This window comes from Podarcis muralis, chromosome 4 (assembly GCF_964188315.1).
Source record: "Podarcis muralis chromosome 4, rPodMur119.hap1.1, whole genome shotgun sequence".
NCBI lineage: Eukaryota > Metazoa > Chordata > Lepidosauria > Squamata > Lacertidae > Podarcis > Podarcis muralis.
Window position 1 is genome coordinate 20,469,590 of NC_135658.1, and position 25,580 is coordinate 20,495,169.

Genomic DNA, 25,580 nt, shown 5'->3' on the forward strand with positions numbered 1-25,580 from the left:
GGCCGCGGCACAGTTGCTGGCATGAGTCAGAACCTGTCAGCATGTAACAACTCTGCTCAGGTGTGTTTCTGCAATTGTTTCTGATGATCAGCCAAGTCTAAGGTCTTACTATTGGGACCAGTTTACCTGAAATACCGCCTCTGCCACTTCAATTTGCAGAACTGCCGCTGTTACAGATACCTCATAATACTCATCTCTGCATTTGTAAGAAACTGGTCTTTTAGTGTACAGCTTTCCACTTTGGAACTCCTTGCTGATTGACCCAAAGCAGGTGCCTTCGCTGTATGCTTTCCAGTTCCTGCTTAAAACATTTTTGTTTAAGCAAGCCTATCCAGACCTGCAGAATGCTGGCATGCGTTTCAATCTGTTTTCAGCGTACTGTTCGTTTTCCTTAATTCCTGAATGTTTTTAATAATGCAGTTGTATTTAACCGTTTCTTACTGGCGATTTCACTCTTTCAATCTATTTTGAAGTTTCGTTCCAATCAAGTGGTATATAAATCTTGTGGAAAATAAAGAAATATATAAAAAATAACTCTCCCGGAAAGCCACTAGCGGTCAGAGTAGTCTGACTTAGTAAAGGTCAGTTTCCAAACTAAGGATTTCTATTTGTGCAACAGGACTTCTCTCCCCGCAAAACACATGTTGGGGGAGGGTAGTGGGAGGAGAGCAATAAAAGTGCCATTATGCAAGTTGAAATCTTTGTCCTGTTTGGCATGCAACCCTATGTTCCTAATTAATTTAGCCAATTACTTAAGCAAACATTGCAACTCCAATGCATGCAAATGAGATGCTTGCTCATTATCCCCTTCATCAACACCCAGTTTCAGAATGCAAGCACTCAAGAACACAAACCAACAAAATGCTCATGGACTAGCTAGATGCGGAGAAGTGGTAGGATGCAACAGCTGGGGACCCCCCCCCCCAAGGGAAGAAGGCTCAGAGGCAGGAAATTGGTGGTGGGACAATGATGAGTGGTCAGAGGGAGAAGAGTGGGAAGAAGACGGGGCAGGCATTGAAGAGGTTAACAGGGTATAGTGAGCAGGAAGAGTCTGGGGCAGACAGTAGTCCAGAATCAGAGTCAGGAAAGGAGGGGGCCAGGAGAGAGAGAGAGGAGCAGGCTGGTGAGGAAGCCAGGGAGTCCTGCTGCAACCAGCTCCCCTCCTCCCTGGTCTCCCAGGATCAGTAGAGGTATGAAGAAGAAGGAGCAAAGGTAGGCAAGACAACAGAGCCTCAGATTGTTTGGGAAGGAACTGGGGGAGGAGGAGACTTGGGGAGTTGTGGGAAGGCAAGGACCTTCGGTCCCCACAACTGTCTCATGGGGGGAAAGTTCTACCAGGAAGAGTTGCTGTGCTCTGTAGGCCTGGCCTCCTGAACTACCTTGTTCAAACTTCACTGAAGTTGTGTGAGCTATTGTTGACCTGCTCCTGTTACCTTCTCCTAACACCTGACATTAGATCATTACCACAACACAAAAGCAATCCTACCCTGCAAATAATCTCTGAAATCAATGTAGCCCCCCAGATGTTGTTGGACTGGAGCGCCCATCATCCCTGCCCATTGGCTACATTGGCTGAGGGGAGTTGGAGTCCAACAACATCTAGAAGGCTCATCCCTTCTTAAATGCAAGACGCACCAACAACCATGCTAGAAAAGTATCCTTAAGTTATTCACATGACTTGCCATAATTGTGAGGTTTATCTTATTTTTTAGTTGCTGTTTCGTTAAGTTTTTTTAATAGATTGCAACTGTTTTATTGATAATTTGTTAATTATTTTATATGATGTATGCTGTATTCGTGATGTGCTGTTATGTTTTATCATGTTTTGGTTATTTATTGGTTGTAAACCACTTTCAGGTTCATTTGAATGAAAACTGGCATAGAAATGCAATCAATCAATCAAATCAAATCCCTTAAAAGTTTTTTTAAGACTTCTGTTTCATATTAATAATTCCATAACAATTCCATATTAATTATTAGACGACCATGATAATGATAAGGAATGTATAATACTTATAATTCTTATATATAATAATTATTGCACATTCCATGATAATTATAAGGCGACCACGACAACGAGTGACATTGCACAGTACCTTCCATGGCTCTCTTGAAGAAGACTTTGCAACTTCCACAGGTAAGGACTCCGTAATGGCAGCCCGAAGCTTCATCGCCGCAGATGAGGCAGATCTTCTGAGGCAACGATTCAAAAGCATACTGAGGGCTCTGGCCAGCTTCTGCATCTGACCTGGAGAAAGGAAACAAAAATGAGAATAGAAATGCATCATGGGTAAGGCAGGAGAAATGGGAAGTCTTACTTTGCAACGGACAGCCAACGTTGCAAAGGCAGAGGTTTGGAGAGAAAAACATCCAAGTCCATAAGCACCAAAACAGTGGTCCTTCAACAGTTGTGAGGCCACTCCTACGCCAAAACTGATGAGGCATCGGCAAGTGTGTTTCAACCAGAAACTCCAGTGGGTGCAGAATGCTGCAGCGAGGCTCCTCACGGGGTCTCTGCCATGGGAGCGTCTTCACCCAGTGCTTTTCCAGCTGCACTGGCTCCCGGTGGAGTACAGGGTCAGATTTAAGGTGCTGTTTTTGACCTTTAAAGCCCTTCATAGCCTAGGACCCTCGTACCTACGGGACCGCCTCTTCCGGCATGCCCACAGAGAGCCTCAAGGTCCATAAATAGCAACACCCTAGTGGTCCCAGGCCCTAAGGAAGTTAGATTAGCTTCAACCAGAACCAGGGCCTTTTCAACACTGGCTCCGGCCTGGTGGAACGCTCTGCCTCATGAGACCAGGGCCCTACAGGATCTAATTTCTTTCCGCAGGGCCTGTAAGACAGAGTTGTTCTGCCTGGCCTTTGGTTTGGAACCAATTTGATTCCTTCCCCCTATTTCTTTTTTCTTTTTCCTTTCTCCTCCTGTGATGAGGTTGCATTTTTATATTTTAATGTTTCAATATTTTAATGTTGTATTTTAATCTTGTTTTTAAGTTGTATTCATTCAACTTGTTTTTATTATTGCTTGTTAGCTGCCCTGAGCCCGGCTTTGGCTGGGGAGGGCGGGGTATAAATAAAGATTATTATTATTATTATTATTATAAAAATGCAGGTCCGCCTCCATCAATTACATATAAAGTGCAAGAGGTCCGATTTTACGAACGAAAACAAAGCCCTCAAACCACCTATAGACTGTCTCCCTACAGCAGGTTGGGGAACGTCCGGCACTCCAGATGTTTCTGAACAAGTGTGTCCAATGGCCAGGGATCCTGGGAGTTGTAGTTCGGCGACATCTGATGTGCCAAAAGGTTCCCCTTGCCTGCCCTCCAGTCTGTCACTCATGATGCTCATCTGGTACAGTACTTCCTACTAGATGTGAGCCAAGTGGAGGGAAAGCACCAGGGGAGGAGAGATTTATGGAAGGTAAGATGAAGATGGGGGGAAGCAGCACCCCTCACCTGTGCAGCCGATTAACATTGAAAACTGCACTGTTCCTCACATGTTGCTGACATGTGTGCTATCCACTATTGGTGTGGGGAACCTTTGGTCTTTGAGATGTTGCTGAACTTATTTGTGCTGTTATCTTCCTCACTGGGTCATGCAAACCACAATTTTGAATAATGCTCTGTATAGGGTTAGGTAGGGGGTGCCAGGGATGAATTTGTGGAACCATGGGGATAGTTGCTGAAGAGATCTGGGGCCACTGTTATACAGATTTACAGTGGTACCTTGGGTTAAGAACTTAATTCGTTCTGGAGGTCTGTTCTTAACCTGAAGCACCACTTTAGCTAATGGGGCCTCCTGCTGTCGCTGCGCCGCCACTGCACGATTTCTGTTCTCATCCTGAAGCAAAGTTCTTAACCCGAGGTACCATTTCTGGGGTAGCGGAGTCTGTAACCTGAAGCGTCTGTAACCTGAAGTGTCTGTAACCCGAGGTACCACTGTATAGATGCTTATAGATTCTAAAAATATTAAGTTTATAAACATATAGCACACTTGCATTTGTCTGTCCTGAATTTCCCTCTGCTGAGTTCCATTTAATGACCCCCACCCAGCATCGAAAAGGGAGAAAAACTTCCCTGTACAGTGGTACCTCAGGTTAAGTACTTAATTTGTTCCGGAGGTCCGTTCTCAACCTGAAACTGTTCTTAACCTGAAGCACCACTTTAGCTGCTGCGCCTCCAGAGCCCGATTTCTGTTCTCATCCTGAAGCAAAGTTCTTAACCCGAGGTACTATTTCTGGGTTAGCGGAGTCTGTAACCTGAAGCATATGTAACCTGAAGCGTATGTAACCTGAGGTACCACTGTATCCATTTTCTATGCACCGTGCATCGTTTCATAAACCACAATGTTTCCTCCTTCATTCTGTTACAGTAACACAACACCAAACTGCCTCAAAAATTAAGCGCTCCTGAACTTTGCATTCCTGCTGATTAAAAAAAAAAAGCCTGCCCCCATGTGGAGCAAATCCCACTTCAGCCTCACCAAGTTGCATTACCCGAAAGGCAATTCCGCTTTTAAAATGCTCTCAGTGAACAACATACAAAAGCGCTCGCTCGACAAAGCAGTGGCAGAGCACATGCGGCAACAGGCACACTCACAGGGTCTGTGTCCCTTTGGCAGTGACGGATTTCCTTATAAGCTAAACAAGCTATAGCTTAGGGTTCCCACTCTCTTGGGGGCCCTAAGAAATTTTAAAGGAGAAAAAAACTGGATGTACATTTCCAAAATATAAGATAAAAAAACCCAATAAAATAAAGCCTACATACAGCAACAGTGTTTTGTGTTGTCCTATTAGGTCCATAAATTACCATATAGCATACATTCCACACACAAAACAGCAACAATTTGTTGTTGACAAAGGAGAGCTGGACATTTAAAGGACACCATTACCTTCAGCAGCTTAGGGCAGGCATAGGCAAACTCGGCCCTCCAGATGTTTTGGGACTACAACTCCCATCATCCCTGACCCCTGGTCCTGTTAGCTAGGGATGATGGGAATTGTAGTCCCAAAACATCTGGATGGCCGAGTTTGCCTATGCCTGGCTTAGGGCCTCATCAAAGCTAAATCCAGCCCTGCCCTTTGGAGAATAGAAGACACAGCGGAGACTGCCGTGCATTAAGAAATAGGATTTATTCACCAATTTACACCTTCCGTCTGCATGGAAGAAGTCCAGACCTTACAGCATGCACATTTTCAGAGGCACAAGTACCCTTCAAGCTGCTTCCCTTAAAGATGGATCCCAGCCTCTCCCCCCCTTCTTCCTCCTCCCAGGAATCCCTGCTTCAAAGCTCCATTTCCTGCCCCCTCAAACACACACCTGACTCCCCAGGCAAAAGGATGCGTCTATCAACACCTTTTTAAAAAAATAACGCTAACAAATTTGCTCTTCGCCCAGCCATCCAGGCTGGTTTGCATAAGCCAGCACAGGAATTCCCTGAATTTCCTCGTCTGGCACAATTCTATATTATCCATATCCCAATTCATCAAAATCCTAGCATTTATTTGTACCTTGTGTTTAGGGGGACACCCCCCTGCCTCCTCACCAACCACCGTTCTATAAACAATACATTCTATAGTCCAAGTCATCACCCAGTTTAACAGAAGCACCCTCAAGTGAGATGTTTGGGTCTCTCCAGCCAAACATGCATGAAATGGTGTCTTCCAGGGAGGGCTGGCAGAGCAACATCGCTGACCAAAAAACGACCGCATCCTGTCCTCCACCCACCCACCCACCCACCCCCCGCTTCCCCATGGAAGCGCCATGTTGCACCTCCTTCCTCTCATTAGTAATGAAATATCGCTGTTGTGAAGAAACCTCAAATTAATCAAGCCCTGAGAGATCACACCATTTACCAACTTCAATGGAACTTCATCTGAGCTGACCACAAGCAGGCTGGGGGTTGAGTATTGCACAATCTACTTTTGCATGCAGCTTTCTAGCACGCTTTGATGCCGCCTTCCTTTATAGCCTAGTCTCAAATCATAGAACCTTTTAAGAATATATTCTCCACCAACAAGAAGCAGAAGGGAAGCGGCTTCCTCGGTACGGCTATCTGCTGGCATATGCCTAATGTCCGTGCATTTAATATCCATTGGTGGTAGGATTCTCTATGTGTCACTTTTCCAGCTGGATTCAAGAACTTTGCTAGCGTACTAACTTTTCAACATTCTTAGCTTGATGGTTTCTGGTACACAGATTTCTAGAATTTATTGCATGTTAAGGACATTTATTGCATGTCGTCGGCCAGGAAATGTGCATTTTTCAATTTGAGGTTTTCAGAGGTTTTGTGGGAGTGTTGGCTAGCAGACTTTTGAAGGGCTCTATCAGGTATTCTTCAGCTGCCTCCCCTCTACGTATTAATGTTAAATTTCTAACAAAGGCATAGGAGTCAGCTGCACCTGTTTGAACGGTGAGATTTATCGGCTACAATGCTCCGTTATCAGACAAAGGGGTTTGTGGGGTTTAAATGATGCGTGGTTTGTCAATCACTGCGAACTCTGAAAAGCGTTCCGGCAACGAACCGCTGTTTATTTACAAACAGTAACTGAAATTCTGAAAACCACCGTTTTGAGGGGAAGCGAGATTTGTTACAATTTGAAGAATTATTTGGGAGAAAGAGTGAGAACGCGTTTTCAAGAAATAACAGGTCGTACGCCACTCCATAATGCTTACATTTTGCTCACATTGTAGAAACTCTGTCCATAAGTAGAAAAAACTTAATCTGAATGGAATGTAGATGTTTTTGTTTGTGTAGTTTTAATTTGTTACTGGTTTCCCTCCCTCGCAACAAGCAGATCAGGTAGGTTTTGCTAAGGGACAGCGATTGGCCCATGAGACTAACTGAATACTCTAAGCAACTCAGACAAGCTTCTGATAGGGAGCAAAACACATTTCAATTTGCTTTTTGCTTTTTTAAAAAAAGAAAGAAAGGAAATGTCAAAGAGAAGCAGCGAATGTATTATTTCAAAGAGGACTAATGCATAGCAGTTAAGTGGCACTCTGGAAAGTGAAACCATTGTGCAGGGCAATAAGAGGCTGTAATTATTAGTGCCCTGTATTTCAAATATGTGTTTAAATCAGTACAATCATAGACTTGTTTACTCAGCTATCGCGTATCAGTGGGGAATAATTGCCAGTGATTTTATGTAGGACGACAGCCTTAATGCAGCTAAAGCAATGCAATTAGCTATAATGAAAATCAGCGCAACTGGAATATGATGATTCGCACTCTGTCCTACCAGGCCCTCCCCCTGTTCTGCTCCACTGAAGGAGCGGATCACAGGACTGTGTGTAAGTTGTAGAGCTGCAAGCTTTAAATGGTTGATTAATCAGTTTATGAACCCTGATTGCTCCAGTTAAAAGGGAGAGGAAAGACCCTTGCTGGAGGCTTTGGAAAGCCAGTGCCAGCCAGCTAGCTTAGGTAAGCAAGTACTCATAAACAACACCCCATGCCCGCCCTTCTGTCTCAGGTGGGGCTGCTTAAATCACGAAGTCAATGAGTTCAATGCATTTTTAAAAATTATTTCGACAGTGCAGATATTTCATAGAGCAGAAAAGCAAAATATTGAATAGAGTCTTTCGGAAGGCTTTATTTACAGAACGTATCAGTTTTCTGAAACTTCTTTCTAGATCTGCAGAAGGCACCCATGTTGCAGCTTTCCGAACAGATGGCTTTACAATCGACTTCTTAGTGGAAAGATGAGAGATCGTACTCATTTTATTTATTTGCACGATTTACATGCTGTTTAAACCCAACCGTCTCTAAACCGCGCACAAAGATGCAGCACAAGGAAAAAAAAGTAAGTCGAAACTATAATACCACCTATGTATGCAACAGGCCCCTCAATTCCTATTTTTAGAAAGCTACCACGGGGCGGAACTTTGATCAAGCCGCCACAGCCACCTTTTGGGCCATAATTGGAACACTGACTCACCTCAAAAATTATCTCACCGGCCCTAATAATTTTGCCAAGCTCCACCTAAACGTCACTTTTTAAAACAAAAAGAAAAACTCTTTCCCCCCCCCCCCCCTCAAATAGAGACTGGAAAAACTCCTACCTTAGATAACTCAGATAGGGCGTGAAGAACTGCGGCAAGCCGTCTCTGAGGCCGGCGAACTGCTGCGGAGCGTGCAGGGCAATCGGCTGGTAGAGGACCGGAGGCTGCGCGCCCGACGTGGAGGGCAAACTGAGGCTGTCCCTCTGCGCCCCGCAGCTGGTGGAGGCCTTGCAAGGCGCTGGTCCGTATGGACCACCGGGGGCGGCGTCTGCAGCAGCAGCAGCAGCCTCTGCTTTGTAGAGAAAGGACTCGAACGAGGAACAGGGCGCCTCGGGAATGCCGCCCGTGCTATTCTTGGGCAGAGGAGGAAGCGCACTTGGAACCACGCTCGGAGGCGCGTAGTCTGGGCAAGGCATCGCTGGCGCTGGTGCTCCTGTTGCTGCTGCTGCTGCTGCTGCTGCCGTCGGCGGCGGCAAACTTTTGGCAGCCGAGTAGGAGCCGCTGCCGCTGCCGCAGCCGCTTCCGCGGCCGCCGCCGCTGTTGTTCTTAGCCGCCGCAACCACCAGGCTTTCTTCCTTGATCCTGAGGTTGCGCTGAAAATCCCCGACGGAGCCGAACGCGTAAGGCGGCTGCGGCGGCTGCCCGTCTCTGGCCGAGTAAATGTGGTTTGTAAAATCCTGGAGGGTGCAACCGGACGGCGAGAGCGGGGTGCTCGCCTGCACGCCGAAGGGGATCATGTCCTCGTACTCGTCCACGTCCAGCAACTGCCGGGTCCTGGCGGCTACGTATGCCTGGTTGAGAGGGAGGATGGGCAGGTTGAACAGGTCGTGGGCGATGGGCTGCTCAGCTGCCGCGACCCCCGGGTGCCCCTCGGGTGAAGCCTGGTTGCCGCCGCTGGAGGAGGAGGCGGCGGCGCCGTCCGATTCCTGCTCGGTCGAGCTTCGATTTGCGAAGCCCTGCTTCTCCCTGGAAAACGCCGAGGCGGCGGATCCTGGCGCCTTGCCCTTCGGACTTTTGAAAGGAGGCCCGTCCGCATCTTTGAATGTCTTCCAGTGGGAAGAAGAGGCGACAACCGGAGAAGGTGACGTCGGCGCCGGAGGCAGCGAAGAGGCGTTTGCTGGCGCGTCCTCGCCTTGCCCGTCGGGGCGGCGGCTCATCTGCGCGCCGGAGAACTCGGGGATGTCCGAGCCAAAGAAAGGCCACGTCGAGGGGCTCTCCGTGTTGCCTTGGCTGGAGGAGGGCGCCAGGAAAGTGTCCAGGACCCGGTCCAAGACGTCTTTGTCCACTGGGGATCCGCAGCCGTCCCGGAGCGAGGAGGAATCGCCGCCTTTCCTCTCTTCCGCCTCCTCATTCGGGGGGCACGACTGCTGCTCGTGGTCGTCTTCGTCCTCTTCTTCCCTCTCCTCCTCGTCCTCTTCTTCCTCCTCGTCGCTGCTTCTGGGATACAGGAGCCCGTCCAGAGACAGGTCTATGGCTTCCACCGTCTCCCGTCGGGCAAAGGGGCCGCGATCGGAGAGCAGGGGCGCCTGAAGAAGGTCCGCTCGATCCCGGATCACGGTGGCGGAAGCAGACAGCTCCCTGGCATCCGCCTTCGTTTTCATTTCGCTTATGAGTAACCCTGAAGTTCGACGGGGCGGGCAAACGGATCCGAAAGTAGCGGCGGCGGTGGTGGTGCGGCTCGGCGGCTAAGCAGTGAGGGCACCGGCCTCTCCGAGGCTCCCTTTGCACATCTTGATTCCCCTTCGGACGGTATTTGGATTCTCCTCTGTCAAATTCGCCCGGCGTGGCTCAGCGCCAGCTGCTGCACTTCTCCTGTGGGAGAGGAGGCAACGTAACTCCAGCTCTGTTTCCTCCCAGGAAGAGAAGAGGGCTTGGAGGAGAATCCGCGCGGAGCCGAGGTTGCAGAAGTTTCCCAACGCTGCTTTGCATCCAGCCGCCGCTCCGCTTTTGCAAGCGGATCTCTGCGCTGAGGTTCCTCGAACTCTCTGCACACAGACACACACGCCCCCAAACCACACCCCCTTTGTAGCTGTATTTTGCGAAGGCAGAACCCAGATGGCAGCAGGTGCTGCAACAAGTGGGCGTGGGAGCGCACGAGGCGCCGTGCAGAGCTCGGGACAGTCTGCTGCAGCCGCGTCGTGAATAAAATAAAATAAAAATCCCTACCCTCCGGCCAGGGCGCAACTAGAGCTCCACGCGTCGGTCCCCTGCGCGCCTGGGGTTGGGAGACGAGGGAATTTCTCCTTTCCCCTCCCCTCCGGTGCGGACGTTCCCTCTGACCTCGGGGTGCAGATGCGTAATTGCGCGCGCGCGCTCTCCCTCGCTTGCCTGCACCGGTCCGCCGAGCAACAGGCAGCCAAAGGGGTCAGCCCAAACCCGACGACCTGCGTTGGGAATGAGGGTCAGCAAACTGCTGGAGCTCCTTCCACCCACCCCGGTGCTGCCAGCCTGCCTGCCGGCAGATGATCCCGAGCTCCGCGCTGCCTCCTGGTGGCCAAGCCCTGGTTCTGGGCTTTGGACGCGCTGGCTGCCAGCGAAGGTGCACGGATCCTGCAGACTCTGTGTCCTGCTTCCTTCTAGCTCCTCCTCCTCCTCCTGGTGATCTCCGCACATGCACACAGTCATTAGCTGTTTCCCCTAACCACTCTCCCCCCAAATCTCTTTTCTGCATCTCCAGGATATGGGGGTTCTTCTTAGAAACCCACTGTGGCACGCCACTCCAATATCAGAGCAGTGCAAGGTTCTAGAGGGTTTCAGGCACTTTGCCCAGGGTTTGGTTTCCTTGGAAAGAAGCAAGGGAATTTTTTTTTAATTTTTTTTTTTTGCCCTACTGTGCATAGAGAACCCTTTTTGTAAAGTTGTGGGATCAAAGTTCATTAAACCAACGCACTGTTAGGAAATGCAGAAATATAAAAGGATTAAACAGGCGAGGTCCTCTGTTGCAATTTGCAAGATCTCATCTGGGAGAGTATGAAGGCAGAGATGGTCTGTGTATCAGCCTTGCAAGTATAAGGCATGAGTTAATGCAATAGTGAATAATTATTAGGAAACATGTTAGTAATAGATACAGGCGGAGGAAGGGAGTGTGGTGGGTGCCCCACCCCGGGTGCACAACATGTGCACCGCTCCAGGTGTCAGAGCAGCTAGCTTCGCCTCTGGTAATAGATCATGAGGATTTTGATTTCTCAGATCTTTATGTGTGTCTTATCATATCCTGCACATTCACAAAATAAAACAAAAAATTCTTTTAAAAAAGAACTTAAAGGTAAAGGTACCCCTGCCCGTACGGGCCAGTCGTGTCCGACTCTAGGGTTGCGTGCTCATCTCGCTCTAGAGGCCATGAGCTGGCGCCGTCCGGAGACACTTCCGGGTCACGTGGCCAGCGTGACGAAGCTGCAACTGGCGAGCCTGCACCAGCGCAGCGCATGGAAACGCCGTTTACCTTCCCGCTATACAGCGGTCCCTATTTATCTACTTGCACTTAGGGGTGCTTTCGAACTGCTAGGTGGGCAGAAGCTGGGACCGAAAGATGGGAGCTCACCCCGCCGTGGGGATTCGAACCGCTGACCAAGTGATCGGCAAGTCCTAGGCACTGAGGTCTTACCCACAGCGCCACCCGCGTCCCTTAAAAAAAGAACTTATGTGTTGGTAAATAAACTAGTTTTCTGCAGCATGAAATTTGTCTATCTGTAGGTGGAGTCGTACTTTTCTCTTAGAAACAGAACCAATCAAATTTATAAGACTGAAGTTGTTCCACTAGGGCAAGGAACTTCCTCTCCCTGATCTCCCCTTCTGCAAATCTGCGGTGGATTGTTGGGGTGATTTAAGGGGCTGTGTGCTGTCGAAAGTGGCACCTCTGTGTCATGTTTTCCCTTTGCCTTTTTATAACGTGCAGTGGAAACTTTCCTTATGTCCCATGTCATCATGTTGTGCACTTCCTCCAACTCCACCAGCAACAGAAAAAAGAGGAAAGAGACTGGAGAACATACATTGTATACTTCACTATACCTTGTTGCAAGGAAGCCCTTTGCAGTCCAGACATTAGTCCTACATGTGGACAGCTGTATTATAAGCCCTGAGACATTGCTGGGCTTGGGCTTGGATTGGCAGTCTGTGGTCAATGAGGAGAGGGAAGAGAAGCATCAAATGCGGTCTGAGAACAGGGAACAGAGGCTGGAAGGGGTAGGAGTCTAGATGGGGAGGCAGGAATTGTCCTGGGGAGAGGAGAGCATCAATGGAGTCTGGGGAGGGTATCAACCAACCTTTGTAAACAGCGGAAGTGAACTCAGAAGGGCACAGGAAGTGCTTCTTCCACCAGGAACACACTCAGCATCTTCCATGGACACCTGCATCCTTGACATTCCCACAAGGCAGAGGAGCTTTGTGAGTAAGCTTGCCCTCCGCATTAAAAGCTTGGTGTGTCAGCCTGTTGGGACTGTTGATTCCATGCAGTTCTGAATGCCCTGCTCGAATCTTGGGGTTGAACTTCTTAAACCCAGATTCCTGCTTCTATCTTAGCCAGTCACACTGTTCCTGTTGCCTATGTTAATTCACACTGTAATGGAGAATGCCTCGCTTGCCTAAGTTAAACTTTTTAAAGCCTACAATTTATTCTTATCATGAACTTCCACGTCTACATGATGGACTCAACAAGTAGCTGATTCAACCAACTTAGCATGCGTGCAATTCTCTGTTTGCAGTACGATCTGGAATGTGAGTGTCACTGGGCATTTCCTGAATGTTGCCATTTTCCAGGGGCAATTAGTGGATTTTCTACTAAAGGTAAAGGTAAAGGGACCCCTGACCATTAGGTCCGGTCGTGACCGACTCTGGGGTTGCGGCGCTCATCTCATTTTATTGGCCGAGGGAGCCGGTGTTTGTCCGCAGACAGCTTCCGGGTCATGTGGCCAGCATGACTAAGCCGCTTCTGGCAAACCAGAGCAGCGCACGGAAACGCCGTTTACCTTCCCGCCGAAGAGGTACCTATTTATCTACTTGCACTTTGACGTGTTTTCGAACTGCTAGGTTGGCAGGAGCAGGGACCGAGCAACGGGAGCTCACCCCGTCGCGGGGATTCGAACCGCCAACCTTCTCATCGGCAAGTCCTAGGCTCTGTGGTTTAACCCACAGAGCCACCCGCATCCCTGGATTTTCTACTCTTGCACAACAAACCCACTCACCCCAAAATGGACCTTTTTGCAAGGAAAGCAGCGGGAATTGTGGGGTAACAATTGATGGATGCATCATATAACCAGCCATAAACATATAAAAAGGAACGCTCAATAAACAGCTGGTGTCATATAAACTCCCTGCAAATTTTGTACAAATAGATCTGGATGAATGCTCAAAAAACAGATTGTCTGGAAGCAACCACTGATTCTCCCTCCTACCTTTTAATAGTCGCTTTCATAGGTCTCTAGCCTGCCTCAGGCAAAGTTTATCCCTCTGTCTCCTGTAAATCATGTCCCAGATTTTTTAAGGGATACGTTGTGTGTTTGTATGGTATTCAACCAATTCAGTGGTTCAATGGAATATGCCTATCCTGAGCCGCAGACTTGGAGAGAAGACCACCAGACACTGAAGCACAATTCATTGCATGCCAGCTTCTGATACTTGTTTTCTCTGTTCAAAGACTTCTGCCATTTAGTTCCAGCAAAGGGGAGGTGGTCTGCTAGATCCGTGTTTCCCATATGGCTCTCTGGGGGGACCCCAGGATATTCCAAGGGGGCCACAGGTGGACCTTATGTAAATGGGGGACATGAAGCTAGGAAGCCACAGAGGGAAGTGAGAAGAAAAGAAATCATTTTTTATTTTTTTTATTTTTTATTTTTTAAAAATTTATTCAAGATTTTAAACATTATCACCAAACATATAAACCCATACCCCAAAATACAATAGACAAAGAAAAACACACAGGAAAGAAAAACATACAACATCAAAATCAAATCCTTAATATCCATACTTTCTTCACCTTTTTAGACTTCCTCACATCTCTCGTTTCTGCATTCCAAGTTCATAAAGTTCTAAACAGCAAATTATCACCTTGTTTCAATTCTTATTTTCTATTATTCCAATATTATGTCTCTAGTTTTAACTACATTAACCAAAAACTTAAATATTTATTTTAGGCATAATATTAACTCCAAAATTAACTTTTTCTGAGATTTCACCTATTCTCAAATTTCTTTCAATTAGCTTACTGATGCCACATTTATTTTTATTCTTGCACCTTTCTTAACACTCATAAAGTTTACAATGTTTTTGTAAGTAATCCTTGAATTTCTTCCAATCCTCTTCCGCTGCTTCTTCTCCCAGGTCACGGATTCTGCCAGTCATTTCTGCTAATTCCATATATTCTATCAGTTGCATCTGCCATTCTTCCAGCGTGGGCAAATCTTGGGTTTTCCAATATTTAGCTATAAGTATCCTTGCTGCTGTTGTTGCATACATAAAAAATGTTAGATCCTTCTTTAGCACCCTCTGGCCAACAATGCCCAGAAGCAAGGCCTCTGGTTTCTTAGGGAAGGTATACTTAAATACCTTTTTCAACTCATTGTATATCATTTCCCAGAAAGCCTTAACCCTAGGGCAAGTCCACCAGAGGTGAAAGAACGTTCCTTCAGTTTCTTTACATTTCCAACATTTATTATCAGGCAGGTGATATATTTTTGCAAGCTTGACTGGGGTCATGTACCACCTGTATATCATTTTCATAATATTTTCTTTTAAGGCATTACATGCCGTAAACTTCACACCGGTGGTCCATAACTTTTCCCAATCAGCAAACATAATATTGTACCCAATGTCCTGTGCCCATTTTATCATAGCTGACTTAACCGTTTCATCTTGTGTATTCCATTTTAGCAGCAAGTTATACATTTTTGAAAGAACCTTAGTTTTAGATTCTAACAGTTCTGTTTCTAGCTTTGATTTTTCCACCTGGAATCCTATCTCTTTGATCTGAGCATAATGTAACCAGTCCCGCACTTTATCTTTTAGTTTCTCCAAACTCTGCAACTTCCAAGAATCTCCATCTTTTTCTAGTATTTCCCAATATTTCGGCCATTTGGCCTCCATGTTGAGTCTTTTCTGGGCCTTAGCTTCCATTGGTGACAGCCACCTTGGGGTCTTGTTTTCTAATAAATCTTTATACTTTATCCAAACATTAAATAATGCTTTCCTGACAATATGGTTCTTGAAAGCCTTATGACTTTTAACCTTGTCGTACCACAAATATGCATGCCATCCAAATACATTGTTAAAACCTTCCAGATCTAAAACCTCAGTATTTTCAAGAAGTAGCCAGTCTTTCAGCCAGCAGAACGCTGCTGCTTCATAATACAACCTTAAGTCTGGCAGGGCAAACCCCCCTCTTTCTTTAGCATCAGTTAATATTTTAAACTTAATTCTGGGCTTTTTGCCCTGCCAGACAAATTTAGAAATGTCTCTCTGCCACCTCCTGAAACACTCCATTTTATCCATAATCTGTAAAGTCTGGAACAAAAACAGCATCTTTGGCAATACATTCATCTTTATAGCAGCAATTCGGCCCAACAAGGAAAGTTTCAATCTAGACCAACTTTCTAAATCCCTCTTAATTTCTGACCAGCATTTTTCATAGTTATCCTTAAATAAACTCAGATTCTTGGTTGTTATATTTACCCCTAGGTATCTCACTTTCTTAACCACATTTAAGTCTGTCTCTTTCTGAAGAAAAGAAATCATTTTTTTTAAAAGAATCCTGATTGGTTGGCTATCTGCTTAGCCAATCAGAAGCAGGTAAGGGGGCGGGCCCACCAGGGGGCAGCCAACCAGGGGGCGGCCGAGCCCTTCTTTTTGCCACATGCATTTTCTTGGTGCTGTCCTGGTTTGTTTCCATGGGAAGAGGGCAACCGCTGAGGCTCCCGTTTTGACCACTGCTTGTAGCTGCCAGCAGTGCTGGGCCAGGTGGCAGCCTGGGCCTGACTCCGCAAGGCATGGGGTGCAATCCATCCCAGCGCCTAGCAGATTGGGGCCTTTGGATGTTGCAGAGGGGCACAGGGTCCATCAGCTCCGCTGGCCTGGCTCTGCAAGGCATGGGGCAAAATCCACCCCAGTGCCTAGCTGAGCAGGGTCGTCTGGTTCTGCTGACTTTCATCCAGCAAATAACTAAGTGCCTACTCAGAAGAAAGCCACACTGAGTTCAGTGGGCCGTACTCCCAGGTAAAGGTGTGTGGGGCTGTAGTGTTTTATCTGGGCAGCCAGGGCTCCTCCGGATTACAAGATCTTTTTGCACCAGGTCAGTGAGGACCATTTGCTTTTTAAAATTCTCCCATATATATATAACTCCCTTGCGCCTTTTGCAGACGCCCCCCCCCCCACAAGTATCCCTATTTTCCAGGGACAGTCCTGGATTTACAGAAGTCATCCCAGTTTCTGATTTGATCCCAGAATGTCCTGCTTTTCCTTGGGACGTCGTTATTTTCACCAAAGAAATGTTGACGGGTATGGAGTTACCTGACCCCTGAGCCATCTGAAGGCAGCCCTGTGTAGGGAAGTTTCTTTAATGTTTAATTATGTTTTTATATATGTTGGAAGCCACCCAGAGTGGTTGGGGAAGCCCAGTCACATGGGCGGGGTATAAATAGTAAAATTATTATTATGCAATAGGACGTCCCTATTTTCATCGGTCCTGCCAACCTAGCAGTTCGAAAGCACATTGAAGTGCAAGTAGATAAATAGGTACCACTCTGGTGGGAAGGTAAACGGCATTTTCGTGTGCTGCTCTGGTTCGCCAGAGCATCTGGCCACATGACCCGGAAGCTGAACGCTGGCTCCCTCAGCCAATAAAGTGAGATGAGCGCCGCAACCCCAGAGTTGGCCACGACTGGACCTAATGGTCAGGGGTCCCTTTACCTTTATTTTCATTGGAGAAATGTTGGAGGGTATGCTTTTGGACTGTGATCAGTAGGTTTCCCCCTCTGTGTCAATTAAATGTTGTTTACTTTTTGTAGTACGTGGAAGATGGATCTCCCTTGGGAGGTGATGGACTTTCCTTCCTTGGAGGTTTTTAAGCAGAGGTTGGATGGCCATCTATCATGGATGCTTTAGCTGAGTTGCCTGCGTTGCAGGGGGTTGCTCTAGAAAGATGACCATTGGCGTTAATTCCAGCTCTATGATTCTATGTTTTTCTGCTTCAGCAACATTTCATTATGTTCCTGCCATTTTATGTAATTGTAAATAGCTACCTTTCTACCGGTAGGATGGGCTGGGGGGCCACAGGAAGGAAACAAGGTCAGAAGGGGGCAACAGTTTGGAAAAGGTTGGGAAACACTGTGGTAGATCATTAGACTGTTTTGGTTCTCTCATTTCCCCTCATAATGTTTTTTTGCAAGCCTTGGGGTTCTCCCAAGTCTACCGATACCTCCCTCTTGTGTGTGGATGACAACGCTTTGGCTGCATAAGCACCCGCACACAGAAAACGGGTTCTCTATTAGTATATAGAAGATAGTTATCTCTCTCCTTTCTACTCCTTCCAAGGTGGTTGTTAAGCACCCAGGGCACACCATATTGTTCAATCTAGCCAATGGACGCGCTCCTTTAACAAAGGACATTGGGTCTTGTTTCACGCGGCATCACAACAACGTGAGACAACGGAACACAAAACGAGGACTGTGTTCTCTGTAGCTTCTTCTCCACAGATAAGACTATTTTAAGCTGAAAGGTACATTTCAGTATTTCCTTTCTAAACAAGCTGAAGACATTTTCCCAGCTCTGAGCAGCATAAGAGCTTTTCTCAAATCGGCCCTGGAAAGATCAGCTAATAATGTTCTAGGACGAGATGAAACTTTCATTAAATACCTGGCTGATTCTTCGCTAGTAGCTCTTGTGGCTAGAGCATAGATTGAATGAAGATGCTGGTTGGTTTTTCACACACACACAGAGAGGGGGGGGGCTTTTATTTATTTTAAATCTAGCATGGGGAACTGCTGGCCCTCCAGATGTTGTTGAATTCCAACTCCCATCACACCTGATCCACAGTTCTGAGGGCTGTCGCTGATGGAAGCTTCCACATCCCTGTTCTAGGCAAACAACTTATAGGAAAACCATATATTTGACAACTGGAACTACTTTCTGGACCAAAGTGGGCATTGTAAGAACATTTGACTGTTTTTCTTGGGGGGGGGGGTAGATTTCCAGAAGTCTGTCCTGAGCTGCATGTGGCTTTCAGTTGAAAATTAAAATAAATGTATGTATTGGAAGAAGGGCTTTTTTCAGCCGGAACTCACCAGAACTCAGTTCCGGCACCTCTCAGGTGTACGCCATTACCATTATAAAAGAACAGTTCATTGTGAGCTCCAGCACCTCTTTTTCTAGAAAAATAGCACAGATTGGAAGTGTTCCTACTTCTGAACACCAGTTGAATGTGTCCAGCCTCCAGAAACGCCTAAGATACTTTTAAGGACTTCATTCTCCAAGTAAGATGGATCATAAAACTCTCATATTTCAGAAATGAGACCTGCTTGTAAACTTCAGATTTTGCTAGGATTCAGAGTGTTTCCAAACACAATATAGATGGATGATGGTTCCATCTGCAGCTAGCCATATCACATTCAAATGTGTGTGTTTTTCAGCCATCCAAGCCAAAAAGCAGATTCCCCAAGTTTCAATGTGTTCAGATTTGCTTGTGGGACGTTTCACTGTGTAGGCTGCGTTGAGAAAAACAAGTAATTCATCAACTGCGAGTGTCTATGCAATAATTTGCAGCTGGCTCCTGCCAGGATGAATCTTGCAAACTCCCCACACAACATAGTCGTCTTAATAGTATTTTTATATATAGAAAAAGTAAAGGTTAAAATCTCAACCTGGAGATTCTAGGTCAGACCTAGAGGTCTGGCAACCCTAGTCCAATCCCCTACTGTTCTTCCGTCACACGCACCTTGGGTGTTCTTGCCTGGAGGTTCTTGGTCTCTTATAATGCCTCTTCCTTCTGTGGATAAAGGACACAGAGAGAAAGTGTGAGAAGGGACAATTGCACAGAGGTAAAATTTACATTCTCTGGTCCACCCACTTTTGCAAGTGGCCCTGTTCGCCACCACCATGTGGCTTCCAGAAGTTTGTGGGGGGAAATGAATCAGCCTGAAAAAGATTCCCTATCCCTGGTCTAAAAACATCACCATCATTTTAAAATATATAGTTTATGACATACCTCTATTTCAGCCTTTAAAGGTAAAGGGTAAAGGGACCCCTGACCATTAGGTCCAGTCGTGACTGTCTCTGGGGTTGCGGTGCTCATCTCGCTTTATTGGCTGAGGGAGCCGGCGTACAGCTTCCGGGTCATGTGGCCAGCATGACTAAGCCACTTCTAGAGAACCAGAGCAGCACATGGAAACACGGTTTACCTTCCCACCAGAGCGGTACCTATTAATCTACTTGCACTTTGACGTGCTTTCGAACTGCTAGGTTGGCAGGAGCTGGGACCGAGCAACAGGAGCTCACCCCGTTGCGGGGATTCGAACCGCTGACCTTCTGATTGGCCAGCCCTGGGCTCTGTGGTTTAACCCACAGCGCCACCTGCGTCCCTTTTTCAGCCTTTACATTTAAACTTTTTTTGACAGAAACAAGCCCCGCAAAGTGAAACCCAAGTGAAATAAAGTCAAAAGCCCACTTTTAATTGTATTTTATTTACACTTTATTAAATCTGCAAAGCGGATTCTGGAAATGATTTGGGGATCTGGGTAATATTTCAAAGCAGCATCTTATCAAAAACAGGGAGGTGAATGTGACATGTTGAAGCACTGAGCAAGACTCATAAATCTCCCAGATGATGAACAGAACACTGAATGATTTATAAATAGTGCCCTGGAGTAGTTTTGAAAATCATTGAAAGGAAGAAAAAAATGGAAGCAGAAAAATACTATTTACACGGGTTCAGCAGCTATGGGCCCTTTCGGACAAAGATGACTTCGCCACTACTCCATGCTCTGGTAACTTACAGACTGGATTATTCCAACGCACTCTATGTGGGGCTGCCCTTGAAGACAACTCTGAAACTTCAATTTGTCCAAAATGCAGCAGCCAAAATGTTGGCTGGGCTTTCACTTTGAGAATGCGTTCGTCACTGATAAACAGGATGCTAGCAATGCTTTTAAAGTGTGTGTGCATTGGTCCTAGAATTGCTATTCATCACCTTCCAACTTCCTGCCCTCTGCGGTTGAAGCTCGGAATCAGAGGCAGAGATGCATGTTGGCCATAGCTGTCAACTTTTCCCTTTTCTTGCGAGGAATCCTATTCGGAATAAGGGAATTTCCCCTTAAAAAAGGGAACAGTTGACAGCTATGAGGTTGGCTGCAGACGAGGGCACAGACTTCTGTGTCACTAAGGAAGGGTGAATCCATCAGTTTGGGTTTCTATCAACTTCTCAGAGTTTCTTTCTTTCTTTCTTTCTTTCTTTCTTTCTTTCTTTCTTTCTTAATTTTTATTAAATTTTAGTAATACAGAAAAAGAAAAAGAAATGCACCTTTGTATGCAAAGACATACAAAAATAAGGCTGCTATTTACATACACATAAATCCTTCCCACCCCTAACTTCCCACCACCACTCCCTTTGCCCCCCCCCCTCCACAACATCTCAACTTCCTTATCTTATGGATTCGATACTATCATTGCAGTTTTTAAATTTTAAATTTTGATCTCATTATCACATTCCTAATTAATATTTTTTTACTTTACTCCTTTAATCTAAGCATTCCTTTAATCTAAGCATATCAACATATTCTTTCTTGAACCGTGTTTGTCCATGTATTCTTTGAAACATTGCCATTCTAGTCTGAGTTTTTGGTTTGTCTGTCTTCTAACATATGCAGTTAGCTTTGCCATTTCTATAAATTGACTTAATTTGTATGGTCAGTCTTCTTTTGTGGGTATTACTTCGCTCTTCCATTTGCTGACATATACTATCCTGGTGGCTGTAGCATATAAGAAAATTCCTTTCTTTTTTGTGGTATGTCTTTCCCCAATAAACCTAATAAATATGCCTCTGGTTTCTTTTGTTAAAATGTTTTAAACATTTTTTTGAGTTCTTCATGAATCATACCCCAGTAGGTCTTGGTTTTTTCGCAGCTCCACCAGATAGGGAGTAATGTTCTTTCCATTTTTCCACATTTCCAGCATAAATTAGACTTCTGTTTATAAAGTTTGGCAAGCTTTGATGGTGTTAAGTACCACCTGAAAAACATTTTCTTGAAATTCTCAGAGTTCCATTCTTAAGTTCAGCTCTCCACATTTCTACAACAATCCCCACGAAAATTGGTCAGCATTTTATTGCAATTTCCCCCTAATACAGTGGTACCTTGGTACTCAAATGGCTTGGCTCCCGAACAAATCGGCTCCCGAATGCCGCAAACCCGAAAGTAAGTGTTCCGGTTTGCAAACATTTTTCGGAAGCTTCCATGGCTTCCAATTGAGTGCAGGAAGCTCCTGCAGCCAATCAGAAGCCATGTCTTGGTTTTTGAACCACTTCGAGAGTTGAATGGACTCCTGGAATGGATTAAGTTTGAGAACCAAGGTATAGAGATTTGTGTGTGTACGCAAAGCAGTTTTTCCACAGTCTATTTTTTTGCATGTTATTTTCATTTATATGCATAGTTAAAGGTAAAGGTAAAGGTACCCCTGCCCATATGCATAGTTACGCCCATTTAATTCCAGAGTATGCATTTTCAGCTGAAAATTCAGAGAATTTGCAAAATTTGCAAAATGCAAATTGCAAAATTCAGAGAAGGGCAAATTGTGAAGGGTGTCTGTGTTTCAGTTTGCATAGCATTTCGCAAAGTGCAGATGAGGTCAGTTTTACTTTAAATATGAGCTGCCTCAAATTTACCTCCTATTCCTGGGCACCATACAGCTCAAAGCTTGCCATCAGGATCAGCAATCATCTCTTGATGGAGCAATAGGGGTCTGCTGAATCTACAAGAGCACCCTTATTTTCACCAGTGAAATGTTGGCAGGTACAAAGGCTTTTCAAAACACAACATTAGCACTTACGGGAAGGAATTGTGCAGCCCAGTCCTTTTGCTCATTCATTAAATATGTCTCCACCAAACGGTGCTCAAGCAGCTAAGTCATGCAACACAATAAAAGCAGTGGTAAAATGAACAACAGCCTTGCGAGGTACGTTAGCCTGAGAGTTGCTGACGGGCCCAAGACTGTGAAGTGGTTTATAAATCTGTAAAAGAATAATAATAGCGCCAGTCTTTCTACTACACTTTGGATACTTTTAAAATTTTATTCTTAATTTAATGTTGGACAGCTTGAAAACTCCCTCCAGAACTCTTGATGGAAGCACTGGCACTACATGGATCTTTAGAATCCTTTTGCCTGGGTTTCTCAGATTGAAAAATGGAATTTTTTATTAATTATTATTATTATTTATATGCCACCCATCTGACTGGGTTGCCCCAGGCACTTTGGGTGGCTTCCAGCAAATTTAAACATCAAACACGGTAAAACAGTAAAAACTTCCCTAGGCATGATAATGAGAGCACCTTTATGTTTTTTTTAATGCATTTAGATAAATAACACCACTGCTAAGTGTTGGTTTTATTATCTCCTCAGTAACTGCCAGCCAAAAACAAAGCAACGCTTACGCATCAAACCCTCCAGAGTTTTCAATTACGGTTGCAAAATAGTCATTACCCAAGAAGGCATTGCAATTACGAAACTGAAGTGTTGGCTTCCTAGCAAAAAAAAAAAACCTCTGAAACATTGACCAGATTTAAAAACAACAACAACAAAACACAGTCTGGCTTTTTCTTTATGCTTTGGGATTTTTTTGTTTTGTTTTTTTCATCTTTGCTTCTCGCCCACCCACCCCCTCCAAAGTGAAAATAAAAGTGACCTGTCTGATCTGTGCCAAGATGTGGGAAGAGAGATTTGATTATAGATGCCATGCTCCATTAGCAAAACTGAATAGCTTATTGTGCAGGTCTCACCCATCCTGCTTAGCCAAAGCAGCTCCGTTGGCTCATGCTGGGAGAGATGTGTTCTGTAGAAAGAAAGAAAGAAAGAAAGAAAGAAAGAAAGAAAGAAAGAAAGAAAGAAAGAAAGAAAGAGAAAAACCTGTGGGCTGATCAGTGAGCATAAGAAGAACCTGCTGGTTTAAGCGAATGACCCATCTAGTCCAGCATCCTCTTCTCACAGTGGCCAATCAGACACTTGTGGGAAACCCAGGACCCAGCAGGGCAAGAGTCCTCTCCCTTCTTTTGCGGCTTCCAGCAACTGGCATTCAGATGCACTGCTGCCTCTCACTGTGAAGACAGAGCACAGTCGTGATGGCTAAGAATTTGACAAATCCTAGGTGATAGATGTCAGGGAAGAGTTAGAGTTAGAAGTTTCCAGTTTCCCAGAGGGAGAATGTTTTCCCCAAGAGGAGGAGGAGAGCAGTGAATCTAACAGAAGAGAGCAAGAGGAACAACAGGGAGGGACAGGATGTTCACAGGAAAGGCAAGGGGTAAGTTCTAGCTCAGATTCGGAGGAGGGGAGATACAAGCCAGCTCTAGCGAGGAGGTTAGAAAAAAGAGCGGGAAAGCAAAGGGAAGGGCGCCGTTCGACATTTTGAGGGTGGCTGGTCACGGAGAAGCAGAGCTCAGAAGGTGTCTGAAATAAGTGACTCTGAGGAAGAATAGTTAAAGATAAGGATCGTTTAAAAGTTTGTTAATGCACAATAAAAAGTTATAAAAGAACAAGAAGTGTTTGTGTGGTGATCTGAAGAGGACAACGACCATTCCTGACAATAGTCCCATCACTATTTCCTGTGGGACCAAGTTCCGTCGTTCAGCTAAGCCTTGTCCCGAATCTTCCAACGTTCTGCTTCAGTTGGATGTCCACCAATTCTAGTGTTGTGGCACACCCTCCACATCCTGCAGGGGGAAATTGGGATGCGTGTCTTTTGGGGCTGTGCTCTCGGATGAACTAGTTGACTCGCCAAAGAACACGGCCTCCAAGAATAGCAGGCGTCTTTGAGTGCCTCACTCTCATGGGAGCCAAATTGGGACAGGATAGCTGCTGTAATTCTGGGGTGTCCAGTTGACTGGTATGTTATCGGAGAGGGAGAAAACCTTTTCTCTATCCACCCTCTCCATTCCACACACGATTTTATAAATGTGATAGGTTTGTGAGTTCTCAGCCTAAGACTCTGAAGGTCTGCTACCAGTCAAAGTAGACAATCCTGTGTTGGGTGAACAAACTGACCTAAGGCACTTTCTTTCTTTTTTTATATAATTTTTTATTAGTTTTTTTAACATACCATTTTCAACAGCAATTAAAAATACTTTTACATCTTATTCAAATTTTTGACTTCCGTCAGTCCTGTCTGAAAATTTTCCAATCTAATCTCTTAGTATGCATTTCTTATTTTCCCTATTAAACTCATAACCAATATCTCTATCTTTTTCTACTTTGTAACACTTCATATATTTCTCCTTAAAAAACTTCTTGTAGACCTACTAGTGTAATTTGTTGGTTACAGTTGCTCTTCAAATAGTTCATATACTTCTTCCAATCTTCTGTAAATCTCTGGTCCCGCAGGTTTTGAATCCTTCCTGTCATTTTGTCCAATTCTGCATAATCCATTAATTTCATCTGCCATTCTTCTTTCGTCGGAATTTCTTCTTGCTTCTGACCTAAGGCACTTTCATCTGTCCTGAACAGACTTTACACCAGCGATGGGCAACCTGAAGCCCTCTAGGTCCCATTGGACTACAATTCCCACTACCCCTGTCTGTTGGCCATCTATTGTCTGCGGCAGGTTGAGGGCCTCCAACATCACTTGAGGGCCTCCCGCCTAATCCCGGATGAGCTCTCCCATTGGCTAACTGGACCTCTGTCTTAGCTGTACAGACATTCTTCATCACTGTTTACAACCTGCCATTTGGAGGGCTGTAATTTAAAGGTCAGGGGATTGGAGTAGATCAGTCTACATCCCAATCCCAAAGAAGGGCAGTGCCAAAGAATGCTCCAACTACCGCACAATTGCACTCATTTCACACGCTAGCAAGGTTATGCTTAAAATTCTACAAGGAAGGCTCAAGCAGTATGTGGACTGAGAACTCCCAGAAGTGCAAGCTGGATTTAGAAGAGGCAGAGGAACCAGAGACCAAATTGCAAACATGCGCTGGATTATGGAGAAAGCTAGAGAGTTCCAGAAAGACATCTACTTCTGCTTCATTGACTATGCAAAAGCCTTTGACTGTGTCGACCACAGCAAACTATGGCAAGTTCTTAAAGAAATGGGAGTGCCTGATCACCTCATCTGTCTCCTGAGAAATCTCTATGTGGGACAAGAAGCTACAGTTAGAACTCGATATGGAACAACTGATTGGTTCAAAATTGGGAAAGGAGTACGGCAAGGCTGTATATTGTCTCCCTGCTTATTTAACTTATATGCAGAATTCATCATGCGAAAGGCTGGGCTGAATGAATCCCAAGCCAGAATTAAGATCGCCGGAAGAAATATCAACAACCTCAGATATGCAGATGACACAACCTTGATGGCAGAAAGTGAGGAGGAATTAAAGAACCTTTTAATAAGGGTGAAAG

General features: G+C 45.5%; 1 protein-coding gene across 1 annotated transcript in view; it reads right to left on the reverse strand.

The window, feature by feature from the left end:
* The window catches only part of PGR (progesterone receptor), a 54,432-nt gene extending 44,009 nt beyond the window's left edge, over positions 1-10,423 (reverse strand). The window contains exons 1-2 of the mRNA XM_028726132.2: positions 8,067-10,423; positions 2,097-2,248 (exon numbers count right to left, since the gene is read on the reverse strand). Of these exons, the coding sequence (XP_028581965.2) occupies positions 2,097-2,248; positions 8,067-9,607 (1,693 nt within the window). The 5' untranslated portion in view covers positions 9,608-10,423. The remainder of the gene's footprint in view (positions 1-2,096; positions 2,249-8,066) is intronic.
* Between the last annotated feature and the right edge of the window lie 15,157 nt (positions 10,424-25,580).